The sequence below is a fragment of the Lissotriton vulgaris genome, chromosome 9 (genome assembly GCF_964263255.1).
Source record: "Lissotriton vulgaris chromosome 9, aLisVul1.2, whole genome shotgun sequence".
NCBI classification, from domain to species: Eukaryota; Metazoa; Chordata; class Amphibia; order Caudata; family Salamandridae; genus Lissotriton; species Lissotriton vulgaris.
In genome coordinates, this window is record NC_141697.1 from 1,142,833,692 (window position 1) to 1,142,856,158 (window position 22,467).

At 43.4% G+C, this 22,467-nt stretch overlaps 1 protein-coding gene across 1 annotated transcript in view; it reads left to right on the forward strand.

Annotated features, from left to right (window-relative positions):
* SFMBT1 (Scm like with four mbt domains 1) overlaps positions 1–22,467 on the forward strand; it is a 433,177-nt gene that overhangs the window by 223,942 nt on the left and 186,768 nt on the right. The window contains exon 4 of the mRNA XM_086939186.1: positions 5,801–5,895. Coding sequence (XP_086795312.1) covers positions 5,801–5,895 — 95 coding nt within the window. The remainder of the gene's footprint in view (positions 1–5,800; positions 5,896–22,467) is intronic.

Here is a 22,467-nt window from a genome sequence, read left to right on the forward strand (position 1 = left end):
AAAATCACCAGTATCAAGACCCCAAATAGAAGTAAACCTTTAACCTGGAAATGACACGTTGATTGCACATTTGAAGCAAAGTCTCTTTTCTTAGGACTATTTAAAACCAGCTTGTGCAATTTGTGTTTTTTCTTTGTATTCTGGTAGTCATTAATTTGCAACTGGGATACAAAGAAGAACAAATACTAGAATAGTGTTTGCCCTCACAAAACAAACTCCGACATTGGTCTTACTTGGAATTTTTTCCTCTCAGAAGCATACTGTGGAATTGATCCTGGTCAAGTGTGAAAACCTGCTCCCAGAGTACAATACAGTTTAAGAACTTAGGGGCTCATGATGAAGGAGGGCGGACATCATTCTTCCCGCCACCATAACGGTGATGGTACCTACCGCCAGACGTGCGGTGGTCCCACCGGCCCAATTAGGATGTGCCCATCATATTGGCGGGCGTATCCTGCCCTTTTACCATTGCGGACGGTGCTGCTGGCTGCAGCACCGGCCGCACTGGTAAAAGGGCATGCACAGCATTTCCCTGCACCATGTGGCAGGCAGCGCGAGGTGCCTGCCACGTGGTGCAGGGAACTGCAGGGGGGTACCATGGGTAGCCCCCAAGTGCAACCCCCACCCCCTGGGGTCCCGTCCCGCAACGAACCCCCAAAGCCAAACACCTCCAGCATTTCCATGGCGGCATCGCCAACATGGAAAGGCCTTTCACCACACACATCCTAATATGTCTGGCGGTGCCTGCTAGGCACCGCCACCATATTATTGGGCCAAATCCACCCGGCCGGCAATCGTAAGGAATGCCGACCTGCGGATACCCACCACCATTGTAATATGGTGGGGGGTATTTCACGTTACGATCGCGTAACGGTCGCCACCGCCGGCTCGGCGGTGGCAATCATTACGCCATCGTAATGAGCCCCTATGTTCTGTGCATCAGAAATGGGCGTTGGAAGTCAGGGTTGCTAGCTGGCTCCATGTCGTAAGAAGCACCTTCAGTCATTCGTTATATCGTAGGATAAAGAAACTGCAAATCCCAGAATCCCGCAAGTGTGAACTGAAAAAACAGGAAGGGCCAAAATTGGGCCACTTTGCAGCCCTATTTACAATTGAAACCGAAAGTAGTTAGGCTAGTAACCTAGTTATCTTGCAAACCACAGAGACTACCACAGCATGTGAATTCATTACGTAATTTGTACGTATTGTGCAGGCGAATTGGCAAGCCTGGGACTGCTGGTTCGTATGACATTTTCTCCTGATCGTTATAACAGTACAACATTTTATGGTCAGTCATTACCTGGTTCTTGCGTGGACCCCTGCAGCACTTGAGTGATTTTCATGCATGACGTCACAGGCCTGTATTGAACCATTTCTGTGATAATCTGACAAGGTGAAGAAAGTCTTTCACGCGGGTCCAGTAATTAGAAGTGACTTGAAGCCAAGCCTACCGCGAGAGGAACAGGGTCAGGCTGACATCCGGGAAGCCAGGAATCATTCGGCACCTGCTATTCTCAGAACACATTCCTCTTCTCAGTGCTGTCAAATCATAGGCTTTGTTAAGCATCTCACACGCCCAGCAAAGACGAACACTTCCTGCTACACGTGCGAAAATGTTGTTTTCATTCTTCGCTCTATTTTCAGGCCACCTTCTAACATGATGCTGCAGTTGTCATGTTTACATCTACCACGGCCCCTGTATTTAGTTGTGTTTCGTCACCCGGCATCTAATGGTAGCAGCTGCTGTAAATAGAGCAGGCTGAAGTAGCGTCTTGGTGCCTTTTTTTTTACGTACCTACGTCATTGGCAACATCAAACGGAAGCGTGCGTGTGTGTCATGGGCAAAGTTGCCTCCTTCGCAGAACTGTAATTGAGGAAAGCGGCGCACGCTTGAAAGGAGTGGTATGTTTTGGGTGGATATGTATAAGTAATTAACTGTAGCAGTCAGCTGACGGCATCTTCTAATAACACCGTATATGCGATGAATGTGTTTGATGACCTCAAACTTATATAAAGAGATTCAATGGTAAAGTTTACCTCGGACTACGTGGGACCGAGCCCGCGCCAAGTTTCTGGTAAATTGTAAATGAAGCATGCTCGTGCAGGGTTGTCTAGTTGGAACCATCCGAATAGGGAATCGATCATAAAGTTACATGTTTTAATCTTCACGGTTTTGTTTATAACTTTTGTCTGGATCGAGGCTTCTTCAGTATCAAAATCGATTACTCTTTAAAGTGCAGGGCTGCCCCGAGCCCACGAAGGGGGACCTCCTAAAAGGGTGGCCCCCCTTAGTGCCACAGGATGGCACACGAGTCAGCCGCACAGTGTTTTGGGGCCCTCGAGGGTCCCCATTCCCGCGTCCCTTCCGGGCAGGAGGGGGGCGGGGGACGAGGTACTTATACCTCTCCCGCCCACTGGTCACCCTCTTTGTCTGCTGCCCTGAGTCAGGGGGTGGACTGGCGGTCCACCGGAGGGAGGGGCTATCCCCTCCCCCCAAATCTGGCAAACACCGGTTGGCTAGGGCCACAGTGTTATTTGGATCATCAGGTGGGCAGGCGGCGAGGGGCTGCCTGCCCTGGGATTGCCGGTAAGATAACCCACCATGTTGGTATATTTGTTATGCAAATAAACCTGCAGCAATTTTCTCCACAAAGAATGTGTCCTGTCTGATTATTTCTCCAGGATATTGCTGTGGGAAAGGTGGGGAGTGTTGCTGATATTGGCACCATGGATTTACACCGTTTGGTTAGTATCTATGAGTGCTCAATCTTTCTATACTGAGGCTGTGCTTAATGCCTGTGCTTGCAGCATTTCCCTTTCGAGCTAAAAGTGTTTGATAAATTAAGTGTGCAAACTGCTCAGTGGCGTTGCAAGGCTGCCATGAACCCCAATGCAAGAGAAATGTCTCTGATATTAGTTGGGCAGTGTAAGACCATCAGGATTAGAGTGCAGTGGGCCCATCACACCCCTGGACACAGTTGCAATGTTGTGCTCATGGAACCATTAACTCAATAACAAACTCTTCTCTGTCCTTGTTATAAACATTGTAATCCACGAATGATTTTCCAAATGTTTCCTAGATTTCGATGTTGCTATGGTTCATGAATTTATATCCTACGGCAACGTGACTGGTTAGGTTTCTGTGTTGGGTGAATCTGTCTACTTCAGTGAGTTCTCGGGAAATGTTCTTGGTGTGTTATGGGTGAGTCAAGCGGGCAATTCAAAGCTTACATGCCTTCTAGGACGGTTTGCATGTTTATTTACTGCAGAAGTACATGGGTGTAAGACTGTTAATGGTAACAAGAGCCATTGGGTGCCATTATAGACAATCAGCATGTATTTGTGCTGCCTCAGACGTATGTTGAGGCCTCTATTTTTATGTAGTTTGTTGTGCTCTTAATATGCACAGTATGACTTAGAGGTGAGTGGTTTGGTAAGCGCTGATACCGAATTATGAGCCCCGTGTACCAATGGTTTTAGCATTTGCAAACCCACTGATTCTGTCTTTCCAATGGGTTTCCGAATGCTAAAATTATTTTTAAAATGTACGAAGCCCATTTGTCAGTTTGGAAAATGTTTGCCATATCGTTACATGGGTTTAATAAACCATTACGAATTGCTATTGTGAAGAGGCGTGTTAAACAGCTGTCCCTTCCAAATTCAGATTCCTTATGATATGTATTAATGTTTTGCAAATGAAATCCAGTCTCAAAACATTAATGTACTTCCACCGCTCAGTGGATGTGGTAACCCGTTTGCAAATCGGAAGGCATCCCTTAGGGGCCTCTTCCCCCGTTTAAGAATGTTTAGAAAAACATTTTTAGGAGAAGACAGTGGTCCACTGGACCACTACTTACTAATAAAACATGTTTGTAAAACATAACATTTTTTCTTGTTATATGGGCTTCATTTAATATAAATAAAAAAAAATACTTTATTGAAAAGCAATCACAAACACAGTGATATGCTGACCCCAAGAAGCTAACATATCTGGGATTGTAGCCAATCGTAGTGGGTCACAATTTGCTGCCGACCTCATTAATATTTATGAGGTAGGCTGAATCATGACCCACTCGTATTCTGTATTTGGTGAACCGACCTATTAATACATAGGTGAGTTTGCAAATGCATTCAGTAAAAGTTAGTGTGCAAATTGCAATCACATTTACCAAATGCATTGAAGTCTCAAATAACACATACAAATGTATGTAGTGTGTTATTACTGAAGTGAGCTGTTGTGTTCACAGTGATGCCCAACTAAATGGAATGTCCTTTTGAGAGTTGGTGCATGTTATCCTTGCCAGAGGAGTTTTGTGAAAACAGGAATAAAAGTGGTGACCTATTGATTAGTTAATGGAATGCACAGAAAAAGAAGAAAAAAAATGTCTATAAATGTGTAACTAAATGTGCATCATTCTTTATATTTATTGCAATATAGGGCATTGTAGAAAACTATTGTGTTTTGTATACAGAAAACTATCTATCATCTCTTTTCATGTGATAATTTATAATAATTAAAAATAATTTGATATCAACAATATAAGTAGTCATGCATGCTGTTTGATTTGATATGTTGGAAGTACATTGTTTGCTGTGTATATACTATGCCTGCACATGAACGTACATTTTCACTTACCTAGGTTTTTTCTCAAATAAAAGTGCTGACCAACCATGCTAGTAAATGGGAGGTAGGAGCCAGTAACTACACAAGAGAGACCATCATGGAGAGAACAACATTTGTGAGTGCACCCCCAGTAGGGGGGCATGAGTTTAGGCTGGAGACGTCCATGGTCTACACCCATCTCATATCTCTCGATATTGTAGCCACACTGTCTGAGAAAGGAGGGAGTTGGTGTTGAGTCATTTGCCGGATTGGGGTGTTTCGTGGTCGAACGTCTCTTCTGCACCGGCCCCTGAGGGCGGAAGTGTAACGCGCATAAGTGCAGCACAGGAGGGTGATGCCGGGTCCAGGCCCTGGTTCAATCACTGGCGTTTCAGTTTAAAATATATGTACAGAAGATTGCTTAGACTTTTTCTTCCACACATCTGCTAGGAAGGGATGCCTTTGTCTCCAAAAATCCCACCTCCCCAACCCTGTGCTTCAGCAGAGGGGATTGGGCTAGTTGGGGAGGGGTTCAGCAGAGACAATTCCTATGCAACTGAATCTGCATCACACTGACAAAAACAAATAGGTCTGGGTTGAACTGCAGTGTAGCTGGACATTTTCATTCTATGTCATTCTTTTTGAAAGAGGCCTCAGGATTGAGGGAAAGCAAAAGTGAGGGATACATTTTAGTTTTATGCTCCAGACAGAATCGATGGAAACCTGATAGCCCTTCACTTAGAAGAAGTTTAAAAGGAGGAAAGAAAGCTCCTACATAAATGTAATTCCAGATGCAGACATCTTATTTCTTGAGCCAAAGAACCAAATAGTGTTTTATGTGTGTTCCGAAGTTATGGCTAAAGCAGGGGAATACTCATTACCGAAGACAACTTATTATTATATTAATAAATCAATTTGTTTCGGAAAGTACATCTAAAGGGATTTTGTCACTGACTATAGTCTGCTTGAATACAAGGAAGATGCATTAAAACGTTGGATGCAGTAACGTGAATCACATAAGTTTCTTATGGGTGAACAAAAAGCCAAATTTGACTTTGAGGCGGCGACTCACACATTTCTTACTGAATATTAAGGTCAAGTTGAAATGTAGACGTTTTCTGATGCTTTGTTTGCAACCTCTCCTTGTGACTATCCTGGGTATCTTTGTCTTAGCTGCTTGTTGCTTTTGTGTTCTAGATGCTGGGTCTGGTGTGGAAGAAGTGGAGTTCATCTGGGATGACTATCTTGAGGACACTGGGACCACAGCAGCTCCGCACAGTTCCTTTAAGCATGTGAGTGGTTATTTGCTGGATGTATGACCTCTACAGCACTCGTTATTTACATAGTAGTATATTTATCAGCAGGACAAGCGATGGGAAACAAGCTCTTCTCTGCTTGTTCAGTATAATCTCTAAAGAGAATGTGGTGTTTACATTTGTTGTAGGTTTAACCACTGCTCAGAGCTGCATTGCCTATAGATGCTCGACCTACTACCGCGTAGACTTTGGCACTTGCTTTGGGGGGTACCCTTACCAAGGAGATGCAAATTTCATTAAGAAGCCTTATTTATTTATTTAATTACTTTTTATGGGGTCAAATAAATCGCAACCCATGCCCAGAGGGCGCTAGAACCCTGTATCAAGGCTTCATCAAGCTAACTGGCCCAATTGAGTCTGAGTTAGCAAAAAAAGATGCACTAACTTGACACTTATACATAATGCACACTGACATGAAACATCATGGTCATCCTGTAATCCAGAATTTTAATACACCTTGAACCCTGCTAAAACACATTAACACACCACATCTAACTCTGTATTGGAAGACATTGGGACTGATTATTAGTGTCTGGGTAAATTGGGATCTCTTGCACTGTTAGTGCCGGTGTAACATTTATACGTGGTACAATGTTTATCTCTCCCTGCAGTTACCAGGTGAGATATATTTAACCCTGTTAATTATCAGCAGGTCAAACCTGGCGGACGTTTATAGATGATAAATGGACAATAAATATGCAACACGTGGATTTTGATGCAGTTAGATCATAACGTGGATCTTCTCCTCCATTCTTGTGGGCTAATATCGGATCAGGTGATCACTATCTCACTCGATCACTTGATCGATCACTCGATCCAACACTGCAGTGTTGGATTTTATAGGATGCGATAATTCTTGCATCTGACAGATGGGATTCTTGTTGTCTGACTAACAAAAAACGGACTCGGCTGTTCCTGAGGAAGAAGAGGAAGGGTACGGTCAAAAAAGGGGAGAAGAAGAAAGGGTAGTGCTCTGTGGAGGGCTACCCTGGGTATCCAATTTGTTGGAATTAATGGCCTCACACACTCTTGCGAGTGTCATGCTTCATCATTGGCGGTTGCTCCTCGTAGGGCAGGCGGTGCAATGCCCTACGGGCTCACCTCAAAGAGGGGCTCTTTATCGGAGATCTTTTTCCAACAGCCTGTGGGTGAAGTGCAAGTGAGGGGCCAGAAAGAGAATGGATAGTGTAGGGAGGTGAATTAAAATATAGCACGAGGTACCGGAGATCAATTTATTCTTGTTGTTTGGCCACATGGATTGTCTTAGCCCTGTATCTTGGCATGTGTGCACACCACACTTAATGCACCGCTCCTAGCAAAAGAGAAGAGTGATGGGTGAAAAAAACGTTGACACAGCCAAATGGGCACACTTGCCCAGAACACCAACGTCTACATTTTTGTGGCTGCACTGAAATATTTTCAGTAACAAGATCCCAGGTGACTTTCAGTAGAATATACACTGATCGTTCCACGGTGTTACAGAAATGAGAAATTGTTAATTGACTAAGATGCAACTTTCGGACTCCGACAGTTTATTAGTAGAACGAGGATACTGTGCAGTTTAATTATATATGTTAATAAGATAAGTAAGGTAACAATATTCTAAATGATCAGTACCAGTTATTGAACCAAGGATCTGTCTTTAGCATGCTGTGTTTAAAAGAAGAAGAGTGCCATGACCAAGAATTGTCTGGAAAGGTGAAAAATCAGATTGCACTGTGAATACATGCCATGAATCGGTACTAATTCGTCATTGTTTGCTCTATCGACTGAAGTTACAAATGTGTTCTTGGTGGAAACCATCATGATGTATTTGTCTACCCTTCATGAGATTTATAGCGTAAATATCTGCATATGAGAAATACTTGTATGGGGTGGAATCAGCACATTTGTACATTGTCCTGATTTTCTCTTAGCCTGAATATGTTTCCCAGCACCTTATTGATGTATTTGTACATGACATGTAACCTGTTTCTGTGTGAATGCACTAGTAGGTTCATGCAGAGAATGTCCTAGTGCAGGCCAGAGCTGACACACTCTTGATGTCACCATAGAATTTTGGTCCTGATGCTGACAATGTCAGTCACTTGAGAGAAAGGAATCAATATGTAAGTTTTTAGATTTACGGCCGTGCGAATGCCTTCATACAAATACCCCTAGAGTAGCTCTTCGTTTTAGAGTGCTAATAGGGACCTTCTCTCTGGTTTACCTAGCGATAGTTCCTAGATTAGTGATGGCTTGACAAATGTTGCATGAGTTCAGGCCAAATCTTTACCATTGCAGTTAAAGCCGCCAGAGCCTGGAATGCACTTCCTCTGTACCTTAGAGCCTCTCTGTCCATCTCTGTTTTTAAGAAGGGGTTAAAAACCCATCTGTTTAATGCCCCTCTCTAGTTGGGTTGGTTATGCTATGTTCTGACACTCTCTTTTTCTAAAACTCACCGCGCCAGGATACTTTGTAGTAACAGAGTGCGATACAAAAGACTTAATAACATAACATAACATATGTGCAAAGCTGGTGGATGAGACAAAAAACACCAAAAAGGTGATTAATGGATTGCTTGAATTAATCTCATTCCTTGGTAGTTGTTCTGTGCCAAAATCCAGTCTATCTTTTTTTTAACACAACACAACACTACATCAGACAGGAACCAACCATATGCAAATCAGCTTTGGGCCTGCTCCAATAGATACAGTCCATCCTAAACTGCCAGGATGTGTTCCATCTGAATGCAGACACATGCAACTCCTGACCTGTTTTGGCTTATTTAGCCTCCTCGTGAAATAGAGTGCAGCTGGGTACCTATGGCATAGTGAGTACAGAACCTGGTCTAGACATATCCCTTGCACTTGGGGCATTGCATTAAGGAAATAACAAAAGTGACAGATGGATTGCTTGAGTAAGTCTCAGCGATTGCTAATTACTCTGGACCACTGTCTCGTCCATTAATATTTTGCCCACCATGCCTATTCAGACATATGCAAACCAGCCTTGGTTGTTCGCCAGTTGGAACAGTCCAAACTGAACTGCCAGGCCTGGTCCCTTTTGACTGGGAGCAGATGCAACTCCAGAGCAGGCTCAACCTATAAAGGCATTGTGAGAAGTACATATGAAGAATAAAATACACGAGTGAGTAACTGACGTTCTCTGATTGTGTTTGAGAAGGTCAGTTGTATGCGGAGTACTTTAGGAAAGGAAGTGAGGAAACATGCGAATCCGAGGTGATACTACGCAGACAATAGTTGTGATATTGTCCAGTAAACAGAGTGCACATGGTAAGAATGGGTTCCTCATGGATGATAGAACTTTAACAAATTTAATACATTATTTTGTGTATGCAATGTCTTAGTGCACTGACACGAGACATCTATTTCTTTCGTCATTCTTTGGTGAGGAAATTAATCTTATACTACATCTGAGTTATTAATTTAGATTAGTGATGCAATGTATACATTTATGCTGTATGTTCATAAAGCTTGTTTGAAGCATATGATTTTAGACTACATTTCTATTTATTGTTTATGTCCGTGAAATTCACAGAATTAACAAATACACATTTTTGTCACAAAAAGCACTTCGCTTTATGAACGTTTTTCCATTCGGAATGGTGTTCACTACAAGTATGGAACTTACTGGGTTACGCTCATCAGTAAAGACCCTAGATGACAGTTGGTTTACTCCGAACTGTACTCCATTCACAATTTTTATGTTTTGTGCAGAGTCCGCTTTAGATGTCCATTCGCCGCATGTAATGGAAAAAACATCATAAGTAAAAATCGATACATAAAACATTCATGGAGCGACTTTGGTTCAACACTTCATCCATTGGTCTGTTCTGATGTCACTTTCATTTTGCTTCCTCTCTATACCACATACAGCATGAAACAGTTGGTCAGTCTAATTCATTATTTGCAGTGTGAGTTGTGGCGTTTTGCCTAATCAAACCCACAAAGTGAGAGAGTTACCCTAGTAGGACCAAAAAGGGACGGGTAGATTTATACTTGTAAAAAGAAAATTCCTTTTTGTGTCAAATTCACTTCAAACATTAATATCTCTATTAGTTTGCACTGAACCTAAACTTTCACTCACACGTTAAGTGTTCTAACATAATTTGATTAGATTAAAATTCTTTATTCCACACGATGTAAGCTAGAAGACATGCTTTAGGTTGCGTTTGATTTAAAATACTAATTAAAAACACATTTTTGGTATAGTTTCTTCACAACGTCTAGTCACAATTTTTCATAAACAATTTACATTTTTTTAAAATAAACCCATACTTATTAAACGTTTACAAATAATACAGCGAGAATAGTTCTTCCACAGATATTTGTGTTCCAATAATACTGTGCTTCGAGAAACAGTAAACATAACACTCTATTATTCATATACTTATTTCCTAGTGTGTGTTTTTCATATACATGTAATACATACAACCACTCATTAAATTTTTTTTATTTATTTATTCATATGTCGACTCGTTTTGGTGTATCTTTGAATTCCTTAACACCTTCCTCAGGACTCAAATAGTAATCATGTCTTTTTCATAAGAACAGACAAAATATCTAAAAATAAATATTAATAAATACTGTTAAGTTCAATCTTTACTTGTGTGGACCCAGACTAACTGTTTTGATTCAGTGTATCCTATATTCAATATTAATACTTCCGGTAAAATTAATAATTTCAACTGTTAAGTGTGTCATTATGAAAGGAACTCGGATAATGACTTTCTTACACTCATTACTATTAAACCATAGTTATATTGTATCTATAAAACCATTGGTATTCCTAGAATTTCAACCACAATTATCTTTGCCGGGAATCACGATAATGTCGATGGGTTTAAATCAGTTTGTCCCTCTATGCTGATTTGCTTCTAATTTATGAAGATGTGCCTTCTGTGGATAGCATATGTTTTATTTATTTTTGCATCAATCATCTAGTTGTGTTAAGTGAAAACCCATTCCCGATATACTTACTAGAATTAGGACGTTGCAATTTCACTCAATCACAGCAGTTCAGATAGCCGTTTCCATTCCATCTACCTGTTGATGGAGTGTTGCATTTAATGAATCTAGCATCCCTTTATATATTACATTATTCATCTATTATAGCTCTTACCATTTATTTGTTTTTCTTTTTCCTAGTTTTTGTAGGTATTTCAGGGCTATTTTCGTTAGGAATAATGAGTTATTCTCTATTTCTGTTGTGGGATTATTACGACCGTCTTTTTCAATTGGATCGAGCCAATAATCCTGAGTTTAAAACAGAGAAAGGGGAGAGGTTCTGTAACAACCCAACTACTGTTTAAATATAGCTACTAAATCGCAAATCCCCTATTGTCATTAAGTATTGCGCGCCGCAGATCTCATAAAAAGAAATTAGATATCCTAACCATATTTTATCGAATACCTTACGGCTTGTGCTACGCTCTTTTATTGTATCCATCTTGCCACATCATTCGCCTTTATTTAGTCTGTATTGTTTGCAAATTTTGTTGTCAGCTCTTTACGCATGACATCGCAACTTGGAGAGTACTAACGCAGTGTGTCAAGCTAAGCCCTACTCCTTTTTAGCGAATGTTTCGTATAGCGTCTTATTTTTACAGATCGCTTGCTTCACTTAAAACATCTATTGCCGCCCTTATTATTTGAGAACTTATATGTCGGCTCTTTATGAATAACATTGCTACTTGGAGAGTATCAAAACGGTGTGCCAAGCTAAGCCCAACTCCTTAAAAAATTTTTTTTATAGCGAATGATTCGTATAGTGTCCTGTTTCTATATATTGCTTGCTTTACTTTAAATAACTATTGCCGCCCTTTTTGCTCTCCTTATACCCTGCAACAGCGTTTCACTTTGCTGGGATTCTGGTACTGCTCACAAAGAACGCTTGTTGACATCTTCCTTTTTTATGCCAATACGCTGCATCGCCACATATAATTTCGTTTATGGCGGCCATTTTACAAGAGGACCTTGCTTTTCCTCACTTTTTAAAATGTATTTCTATTGTTATTATTGTAAAGGATATCTATCCATAAGGCTATTTCGGTTTTATTCTATTAATTACTTCATTTAACAAGATGAATTTACTAAAAAATCCTCATTCTACTCTTATTATGGTTGTATGACATGACAAGGCGTAGTATTACCACGCGTGCCATTACAACGCAGGAATTACAACAAAAGTCGTTACAACAACTTTCGCTGGAGGGCGCTGGATAGTGGAATAGTTTAATTTTCAATGCCAACTCCTGCCCACGTTGACAGTAGGGAAGGAGTTGGATAGAAAATTAAACTATTCCCTATCCAAGAGCGCCCCCCAGCGAAAGTCGTTGTAACGACCTTCGTTGTAATTCCTGCGTTGTAATGGCAGTGCGGGGTAATCCCTGCGTTGTCATTGCTGTTCACCCTTATTATGGAGGTTCCATTAATTATCCCATATTACCAGGATATTGGTAGTAAGTCCTTCTATACTGATGTAATGATAACGTTTCACTGAGCGTCATCTTGAAATGTACAAATATGCGTATTTTCGCCTTTAAACCACTCAAAATCTCATTCTAGTCATTTTGTTTCACATAATATTGCTGCATGCTTTAAAACTATACAGTGTTTTGTTTCTATATTATTTCTCTTCTGTCATTTATAATATTTTCCGCTTATTTACACTTTTTTGGAATACGTGAATAATTCCCTTATATCTAAAACCTACGAGCTAAGTTAAGAAAGACAGCTAATTAATCATATATTCACATGGTAAATACTACATGGTTTACCTTAGGTCCTATTTGTGTTCTCTAAGTTATACTACCTTTAACATTGCTCATCTGATCAGTCTCTCCCACTCTTCTCTATTATTAAGGCATTGACTGTATGTCTTAAATTTTGACATACAAAAATTGTATGGCTGAGATACCCGCCACCCCCTCTCAACACAATCCCCAAGGATGGGAAACCGGAAACAGTTCTGAAGTTTTTTGGAGACGGGAGGGAGTGACCCTCCCGGGCCGTATTTATTAAAATATGAAACAAAATTAAAACATTAAAATAAACAGTTTCATATTATGTACAATTTCATTACCACATTGCGATGTTTGGCTAACCTTAACATATCCTCTAGTACAAGGTTCTCCTAGCCGAACTAACATCCTACCAACATTTACTTAACTTTTGAAATTGTACATCCTAACGTTTAAGGGCCAACGGCAAGGTCGTAACCGGTGTCAAGATCCCTAACCCAGACATATCCCCCTCACTTGTGAGGGGCGGCACGGAGGCTTACCTCAAGTGCAACTACCAATTTCCCTTGACTTGACGGGGGCCCCAATAAAACTCGACGCCACTTAAAGGTCGTACGAGGACTCGTGTGAGGTATCTAGAAGGTAGCGTAGACCCCCCCCCCCCAAACCCCACACAACTTACCACATCTGCCGTCGCAGACGTACTGGCCCCGGGAAATTCCCCAGGAGGGGGCTGTAACCCCTCCTACCCATGAAGGGGCCTTGACCGCCTTCCCTTTCCTTTCGGCGACCCATCCTTAGAAGGGACCGCCTCCCCGTTGAGGGGCCAATGGCCACCTCCCCCGAGCGCCCCCATCCGTAATGGGTGACGCCCACTCATAGGGATCTTCCAATTAGTGCTCACCGATCATGACCTTACCGCCCGACCAAAATAAATACGACAGTGATAACTAAAGAACTAAAGACTAAATATAACAGACAGTAGCAACAACAACTTTATTCAAAGCATGCCTACTGATGCACACTAAATCAGAATTACTTTATTTGCAAAACATAACACACAACGATCATTATTTATTGCATACTCAAAATCTTCACGATAATACCGCAACCTGTAAACGAAAATCAGAATCATCAATCAAACTTTATTTAAAACCACTCGCTGTCTTCAGGGGCTGGTGGGTGGGTCAAAAATGGCTCTTCGTTCCGTCTCGAGCTCACGTGCAGCGAGGAGGTGCAGCTTCAGAGCACAGGAACAAGAGGGTGCTTTCTGGTCTTGCTCCTCCTTTTATCCGTCTTCAGGGCGGGCGTAAACCCGCCCCTGCCTGCCCCAAGGGCGTGGCCAGCCGCGTCAGTGTCTAGGCCAACCCACTCTAGGGCGGGAAAAGGCGCGCCCCGGCTACGCCGCTTCGGGCATACCAGCCGAGACTCGCCTCCCGCCCAAGATGGCTTCCCGGGGGGATCGTGGTACTCTGCCATACGTTCGGGGGGACCGATTGGTCGCCCCTTGCCATATGGCTGAGATACCCGCCACCCCCTCTCAACACAATCCCCAAGGATGGGAAACCGGAAACAGTTCTGAAGTTTTTTGGAGACGGGAGGGAGTGACCCTCCCGGGCCGTATTTATTAAAATATGAAACAAAATTAAAACATTAAAATAAACAGTTTCATATTATGTACAATTTCATTACCACATTGCGATGTTTGGCTAACCTTAACATATCCTCTAGTACAAAGGTTCTCCTAGCCGAACTAACATCCTACCAACATTTACTTAACTTTTGAAATTGTACATCCTAACGTTTAAGGGCCAACGGCAAGGTCGTAACCGGTGTCAAGATCCCTAACCCAGACATATCCCCCTCACTTGTGAGGGGCGGCACGGAGGCTTACCTCAAGTGCAACTACCAATTTCCCTTGACTTGACGGGGGCCCCAATAAAACTCGACGCCACTTAAAGGTCGTACGAGGACTCGTGTGAGGTATCTAGAAGGTAGCGTAGACCCCCCCCCAAACCCCACACAACTTACCACATCTGCCGTCGCAGACGTACTGGCCCCGGGAAATTCCCCAGGAGGGGGCTGTAACCCCTCCTACCCATGAAGGGGCCTTGACCGCCTTCCCTTTCCTTTCGGCGACCCATCCTTAGAAGGGACCGCCTCCCCGTTGAGGGGCCTATGGCCACCTCCCCCGAGCGCCCCCATCCGTAATGGGTGACGCCCACTCATAGGGATCTTCCAATTAGTGCTCACCGATCATGACCTTACCGCCACAGGTCCGGATAGTTGACCGGCTATCCGGACCCCCCACCACACTCCTACCTAAAGGTCATGTTTAACGTCTTCAGCCAAGCTATGAAGTCTCCTATGAGTAACTCATTCCCCATCCGAGACAAATGAACACCATCCCCCAAGTACATACTGTCATCCTTAATACATCCATGCGCGATAGAATGCAGTGCATTGGAACGGAACAACCTACTTACTTTGTTATTAATTTTTCTCACAGAGTGATTTAAAGCACAAACCGAAAAAGCCCCCCGCCACACCTTCCGTGGGATCATATGGGACCATGCAATCGTGCACCCTGGAACTCTCCTCGCTAACCAACTTACAGTGGAAAGCATCGCTTCCAGGAGAAGTCGTCTACCAGTGGTGACCAAATCATTGCCCCCAAGATGTACTATGACTACAGACGGCGGTGACCTCGTCCGCCCTAGCAAACCCTCGAAAAATGATTGGAACTGGTCAATACAGAGACCGCCCTTTCCGTAGAAGGACACCCTGTACCCGTATTCCCCAGCCACGTGCACCATGTCACCTGCCTTGAATACGTCCGCGGCACGCCTCACGTATGAGTGGCCCACGACCCACACCTCCTTTTTAACAGCCGGTGATGTCTGACCGCTGGCCCGGTGTTGGGTCGACTGCATAGTCCGCCCCGCCTCGTAGGCTTGCGTAACTGAAAACCAAACAAAACAAGAAGCGTGAGTACATCATTACGGCTTCACAACATGTGCAAACGCACATACCTTTTATAACAATTGGAGGACCAACGCCCCACACGTTTAACTTGTTCCACATTCAGACCCCTGGCTGTAGCCTCTGTAGCAGCCCCTATCCGAAAGGAATGGGTCCCAAATTCACCCGGGTTCAAGCCCGCAGCTGTAATCGACATCGCAAGCACCCGCTGAAACTGAAACCTTGTCAGTGGGGTGGCGTCCGCGTGTCTCAACAAGGTCCCCCCCCATGATGCCACCCTTTGTGTTAAATAATCCTCTAAACACTTCACTGGGCACATGGACGACCCGGTAATCCTGCGTACAATTATGCATTCACCCATCCCACTCTGGTCGGTTTTGGACCTCACAAACGAGACAGTCATCGTCTCCCCTCTGATCTGAACGTGCTCTGCGCACAGTCCTCCCGTCACATCCTGCTTGTTCCTTGCCACTAATTCGCTTACCCGCATAGCCCCATGAAATGCCAGCGTAAAAGCGGCTCGGAATAACACTGCCTCAAACTGAGACGAACAAGTTGTAGGGAGTCTGGATAATAACTGGGCCAACCTATCCAAACCTATCGGGCGCCTCTCATCTACTCTGCGACCCTCAAGGCGTTGCCACCCACGTAGCGCTTTTTGCACAACGAAAGACGCTGTCGGGTCCTGGATCCCATGAGCCCTAGCAACAAAGGAAATGGCAGCCCGATGCCTCTGGGCCGTGGCCACCGTTTTCCCTGCCAGATGTAATGACATCAGGAAGTCCACAACCCCTTCCTCCTGGCCCCAAAGCTCCTCACTAGCAGTCCCCAAAAAGGCTAAATAGGACCGGAACGCCCCTTCATATGCCTTCCTCGTCCTGGGTGCTAAACTCTCTCCCACGAGGTTACGAAGTTCTGGGCACCGAGAGACCAAAGAGCTTCAGGGAAGGGTGCCGGCTCCGGGTCCGCTGTGGGCAGAAAACCCCAGAAGGCCTGCATACGAAAACGAGAAAGGGCATCAGCCGCCTGGTTCATTACCCCAGGGACATGTCTTGCTTTGAACAACACATTCAGTTGCATACACAGTAATACGATTTCCTTAAGCAGCCTCAAAACCCATTTGCACCGTGCTGCCTGACTATTGATACACTCAACCACGGCCATATTGTCAGACCAAAATACCACAGAGTGATCTCTGAAACCTTCGGGCCACGTTCTCAGGGCCACGAAAATGGGGAAAAGTTCCAGGAAGGCAATGTTACTTGTCAGTCCACTGTTATGCCACCATGCCGGCCATTTTTGTGCAGACCATCGAGCACCGAAAATGGCACCAAAACCTACACTCCCTGCCGAATCTGTCCACAGCCCCAGCTCCTCAGAGGACACGGCTGGTTTATTCCAGACGACTCGACCATTGAAATCCGCCAGAAATGCCAACCAAATGCGTATGTCCTGGCGGACCTCGGCCGAGAGCCTCGTGCGATGATGGCCCTCCTTCAATCCGACCATGGCTTGAGCGATCGAACGGGAAAAGGGGCGGGCCATAGGTATAACTCTCAGGGCAAAATTCAACTGGCCCACTAACTGCTGTAACTGATGCAGCTTAACCTTAGCTTCACTCAAACACATTTGCAGGGATGCCCTGAACTTTAACACTTTATCACTTGGTAAACGAAAACAACCTTCTCCGGAGTCTAACTCGATCCCCAGAAACTCGAGGCAAGTCGAAGGACCCACCGTCTTACCTGGTGCCAATGGCACGCCAAACTGATTCATTAAAACACAAAATGCAGCCAAAGCTTGTCCACATTCCGGATCCCCGGCTGCCCCCAGGAACAAAAAATCGTCGAGATAATGCATCACATGTTGAAAACCCGTCTTCTTTGTGAAGACCCATTGTAGAAAACTACTGAATTTCTCGAAATAGGCACAAGAAATTGAGCATCCCATCGGCATACATCTATCCATATAATACTGACCCTGAAACATGAAACCCAGTAGACGCTGATCGTCTGGATGTACCGGGAGCAACCGGAACGCTGACTCGATATCAGATTTTGCCATCAGCGCCCCGGGCCCCAGGCGATTCAAAATGGCCACGGCCTCATCGAAAGATGCGTACCGCACCGAACACATTTCCGGGTCTATCGCCTCGTTTACGGAAAGACCACGTGGGGCTGACAAATTATGTATCAGCCGAAACTCACCCGGGTCCTTCTTGGGAACCACTCCTAAAGGCGAACAGACAAAGTTAGCCACCGGGGGTACACTAAACGGACCGGCGACTCGACCTCGAGTAACCTCCTTCCGGATCTTTTCCTGTACCACGGTCGTATGCTGCAAGACTGATATCTGATTTTTGCATTTTTCCACACCCTGAAAGTCCCCCACTGGGATGCGGAAACCATATGAAAACCCGTTCCGCAACACCCCAGCAGAAGCACGATCCGGGTATTCACTGAGCCAGGGAATCATTGCCAAGGTATCAATCGGGGTAGGTAAAGGTGCCCCTCGGACTATGTTAGACCTGTTTGGCACCTCCTCTACCCCCGTTATCACCCGTTTTGGCTCTGCACGTGGACTCAGGATGGGATGATTGCCCACACCCACTACATTCGTGTTTAAATTTGCACGATCCCTGGGGCCTAGTACATTTACTCCTGTTAAAATTCCAGCAAACCCATTTTTTACCTGTATTACCGGTAGGCCTCGAGTGATTGTCGGTACCCGTACCTGATCGAAAAGGCGTCCCCGCATACTGACGGGAGGATTCGCCCACATTACTCCCTACTAATGGCACTTTCAACATACCAGTCTCCTTCATATTGGACCAAGACACAGAATCATAACAATCCCAAGTTAAGTTTTTATCATGTTCTTTTGCTTTTCTGAAAAGATTATCATAGCAAAACCAATGATTACCCTTGTGTGATACCGAGTACCCCATGATCCTTGACTGATAACTCGGCAACTCGGGTAGCAATTCGGGCCTCCGTTCTCCCAAGATCGATGTGAAAATTCCCCAGGCCTTGCCCCAATTGCCAATGTTTTCATTAACCTTAAAGGCGGCCATCTTTGCGCGCCAAACACTCGGATGCATGAGATCCTTCTGACCTTTAACATGCTCCATCTCATAATGATCAGTAAGCAACGAGAAGATGTTTACATATTCCCCTGCCCATATCTTTTCTTTAATAGCTAAAGGAACATGCTGACCCAACCTCTCCCTTCGAGAGGGAGCCGACTCTTCCCTCGCAATCGGCAATGGCCGCTTACCTGAATTGGACGCTGTCTCTGCGACTAAAACCGTCCCCTGTGGCTTCTCTACGGCCGCAGCCGGCGTGGATACCTTCGCTGCTTCACGAGTTTCCCGCAGTTGCTTCATTAACACCTGCGCGTCGACAGCCGTGGCGCCCTTGCTACTTTTACCCAACCACGCCGCTACTTGTGCTGCCAGCTCGGGCGGCATGTCTTCCCCGGACACGGGGGTGACCACCACGGGAATCGGATTCCCTTCTTCCGGCACAGGAGTGGGTGCTTCGAGCGGGGCACTGGGACCCGGGGTATCTCCCCCAGCTGCTCCTCTCCTGGGCCTCTTGCCTTTTCCTCCCGGGGCCGTTCCCTCCAAAGGACGTTTCGGGCCCCCTTCCTCGTTTTTATCCATCCGCCTCTTTAGGTCGGTCATCTCCTTCATGAGAACACGCAGCATCTGTTCGGTAGTCATCCGCTTTCCCGCCTTCTTCGGCATTCTCCGACAGAGTATCTGTAAAACAAACGAGAAAGATTACAACGCTCAAAAATGGCTCTTCGTTCCGTCTCGAGCTCACGTGCAGCGAGGAGGTGCAGCTTCAGAGCACAGGAACAAGAGGGTGCTTTCTGGTCTTGCTCCTCCTTTTATCCGTCTTCAGGGCGGGCGTAAACCCGCCCCTGCCTGCCCCAAGGGCGTGGCCAGCCGCGTCAGTGTCTAGGCCAACCCACTCTAGGGCGGGAAAAGGCGCGCCCCGGCTACGCCGCTTCGGGCATACCAGCCGAGACTCGCCTCCCGCCCAAGATGGCTTCCCGGGGGGATCGTGGTACTCTGCCATACGTTCGGGGGGACCGATTGGTCGCCCCTTGCCATTCTCTTTGTTTCCTTCTTTTTTCAGTATCACCTCCTCTTGCAGACCCTTTTATTTTTTCGAGAATGAACCACTTTAGATCTTGCTCGTTGTGGTTTGTCTCTACCCAATGGTCAACTAATGGGGCATTTGTTTTCCTAGTTTTCAAGGCAGATCTATGTTCACTTAATCTAGTTCGCATTTCACGACATGTTTCCCCTACATAACCTTTTTGACAAGGGCATATGATGAGATATACAACATTTTTAGTTCTACAGTTAACCATCTTGTTCATCCAATATCCAATACAATTGAGTTCCACCATCTGTTCTCTAATGATAGATTTACTATGTGAGCATGTGCTACACTGGAAATTACCCATCAGTTTGGAGCCATCGGTTATGCTCCTCTGATGTTTGATGTTAGTTTCTTTATATGTCCTCACTAGATGATTACAAATAGTTTTATTTCTCCTTTAAGCAACAGTCGGTTTTTGAAAGGGAATTTCCCCTGTATTATTCAGAAGAAACCCATTCTTATTAATCAGATGTTTTAGTTTATTGCTCATGCTATTAAAGTTTGTTACCATGACAATACCTTTCTCATTACTTTTGGTATTGTCCTTACCTTCAAATAAACTCTCTCAATTATACTATTTTGCTCTCTTGTATGACTCTTTTACTAATCTCTTTGGGTAACCCTGAGCGAAGAGTCTTTGCTGTTGTTTTTTTTCATGAATTTCAAAATCCTTTCTTTCACTACAATTACGTCTAATAGGTAAAAACTGGCTAAATGGAATGCTGTCCTTTTGACATTTGGACTTGATTGCTGGGGTGATGTCAGATGGTATTTCTATCTGATGGTGTAGTATATAATTCCACCGATAGAGTATTATTTTCTTTTATTGTTACATCTAAAAAGTCTACTGAGTCTTGACTCATATTTGAGGTGAATTTTAAATTGATGTCACCGCATTTTAACCAATCTGTAAAGGAGAGCAGATCTCTCTGTTCTCCCTCTCAGATAAAAAATACATCGTCAATGAATCTTGACCATTGTTTCACATTTTTATAACAGGGAGAAATTTCATTATAGATGTGTTTTTTCTCAAACATGCCAACATAGAGGCATACCAAGCTGGGAGCACAGGTGGCTTATTTTTTATTTTGAGATATTTGGTCTGTTCTTATGGAAAAGTCATTATTATTATTTGAGTGCTGAGGAAGGTGTCAAGGAATTCAAAGATACACCGAAACGCTTCAACATATGGATAAATAAAATAATGTATTGTTTTTAATGTGTGATTGTATGTATTACATGAATACACACACTAAGAAATAAGTATATGAATAATAGAGTTATGTTTACTGTTTCTCGAAGCACAGTATTATTGTAACAAAAATATCTGAGGAAGAGCTATTCTTTGTGTATTATTTGTAAACGTATAATAAGTATGTGTTTCTTTTTAAAAATTGAAAAGTGTTTATGAAAAATTGTGACTACAGACGTTGTGAAGAAACTACCAAAAATGTGTTTAAAATTAGTATTTTAAATCAAATGCAACCTAAAGCAGGTTTTCTTGCTTACATTGTGTGGAATAAAGAATTTTTATCTAATCAAATAAATTTTAGTTCAGAGAAAACTAATAGAGATACTAATTTTTTTAAGTGAATTTGACACAGAAGGTAATTTTCTTTTTACAAGTTTTGCCTCATCACATGTGTACCTGCCCATAAAAAATGCACTTCAGGGATAGGGCTTCTCTACCACTACTCTACTTTGCTAATGCTTTTTCCTTTCATAATTTTTTTGAGGTCATTATTTTGTGTTCAAACTATGTTTTAAAATTACAGGAATTAAAAAACAAAAGTACCTTTTTATGTTTACACAAATCATGGTCCTGTGATGTGCATTAAAATTAGAAAGGTTATGTTGCTATTTAAAATCCATGAAATGGTTAACTGTAATTAATATGTAATTTATTTTATAGCAAGCATATCACCTCCACGTTTTGAAGGCAGCATAGTTCCTATTTCACTTTTTTTTGTTTGTTTGTTTTGTTTTAGGCTTATAGTAAACAAAATAATAACAATTACGCCAGATGCTAAGGTTCATCCTATTGGTTTTGCATGTGATTATGTTTTTGGTGTGGCTGCATAGGCTGTATTCCAAGTTCAGTACTTGCTTGTTATAGTTGCTAAATGGTACTGTTGGAGTGAAGCTATAACAGTGTAGCTTGTTCAAGAAAATGATCTTTATAGGCCATTATTTATCCCTAACTAAAATATTTGCAAGGTGGCGTCAAGGCGCTATATTTAACTGACATGTGAGATGTTTACTTGCCGCTTCCGTCCACGTGCCATTGATTTAATTGGCAAACTGGTGGCTTTAGCAGGTTCAGGCTTCCCTAACATGGGTCGGAGGTGACGGGAAGAAGGCATTGTCAGAAGGGCTTGCTTGAAGATCAGGGGTAGGTTTGCACTTATCACAAGTGATCAGCAACAAGTTGTATTTATGGATTGTGATTTGTCGAAGAACAATTTTCAATGCAATTATGTATATATCACACGCACACATATATTATTTATATATAATTTCTTCTTAGATATTATTTTGGTAAGGGTGTAAAATACCTACTACACTTCTGTAGCCATATGGAAAATGGCTAGTGTAAATACTTAGATTCCGGAAACAGAGTTTCCATCTTAGTTTCCCAATTGTATA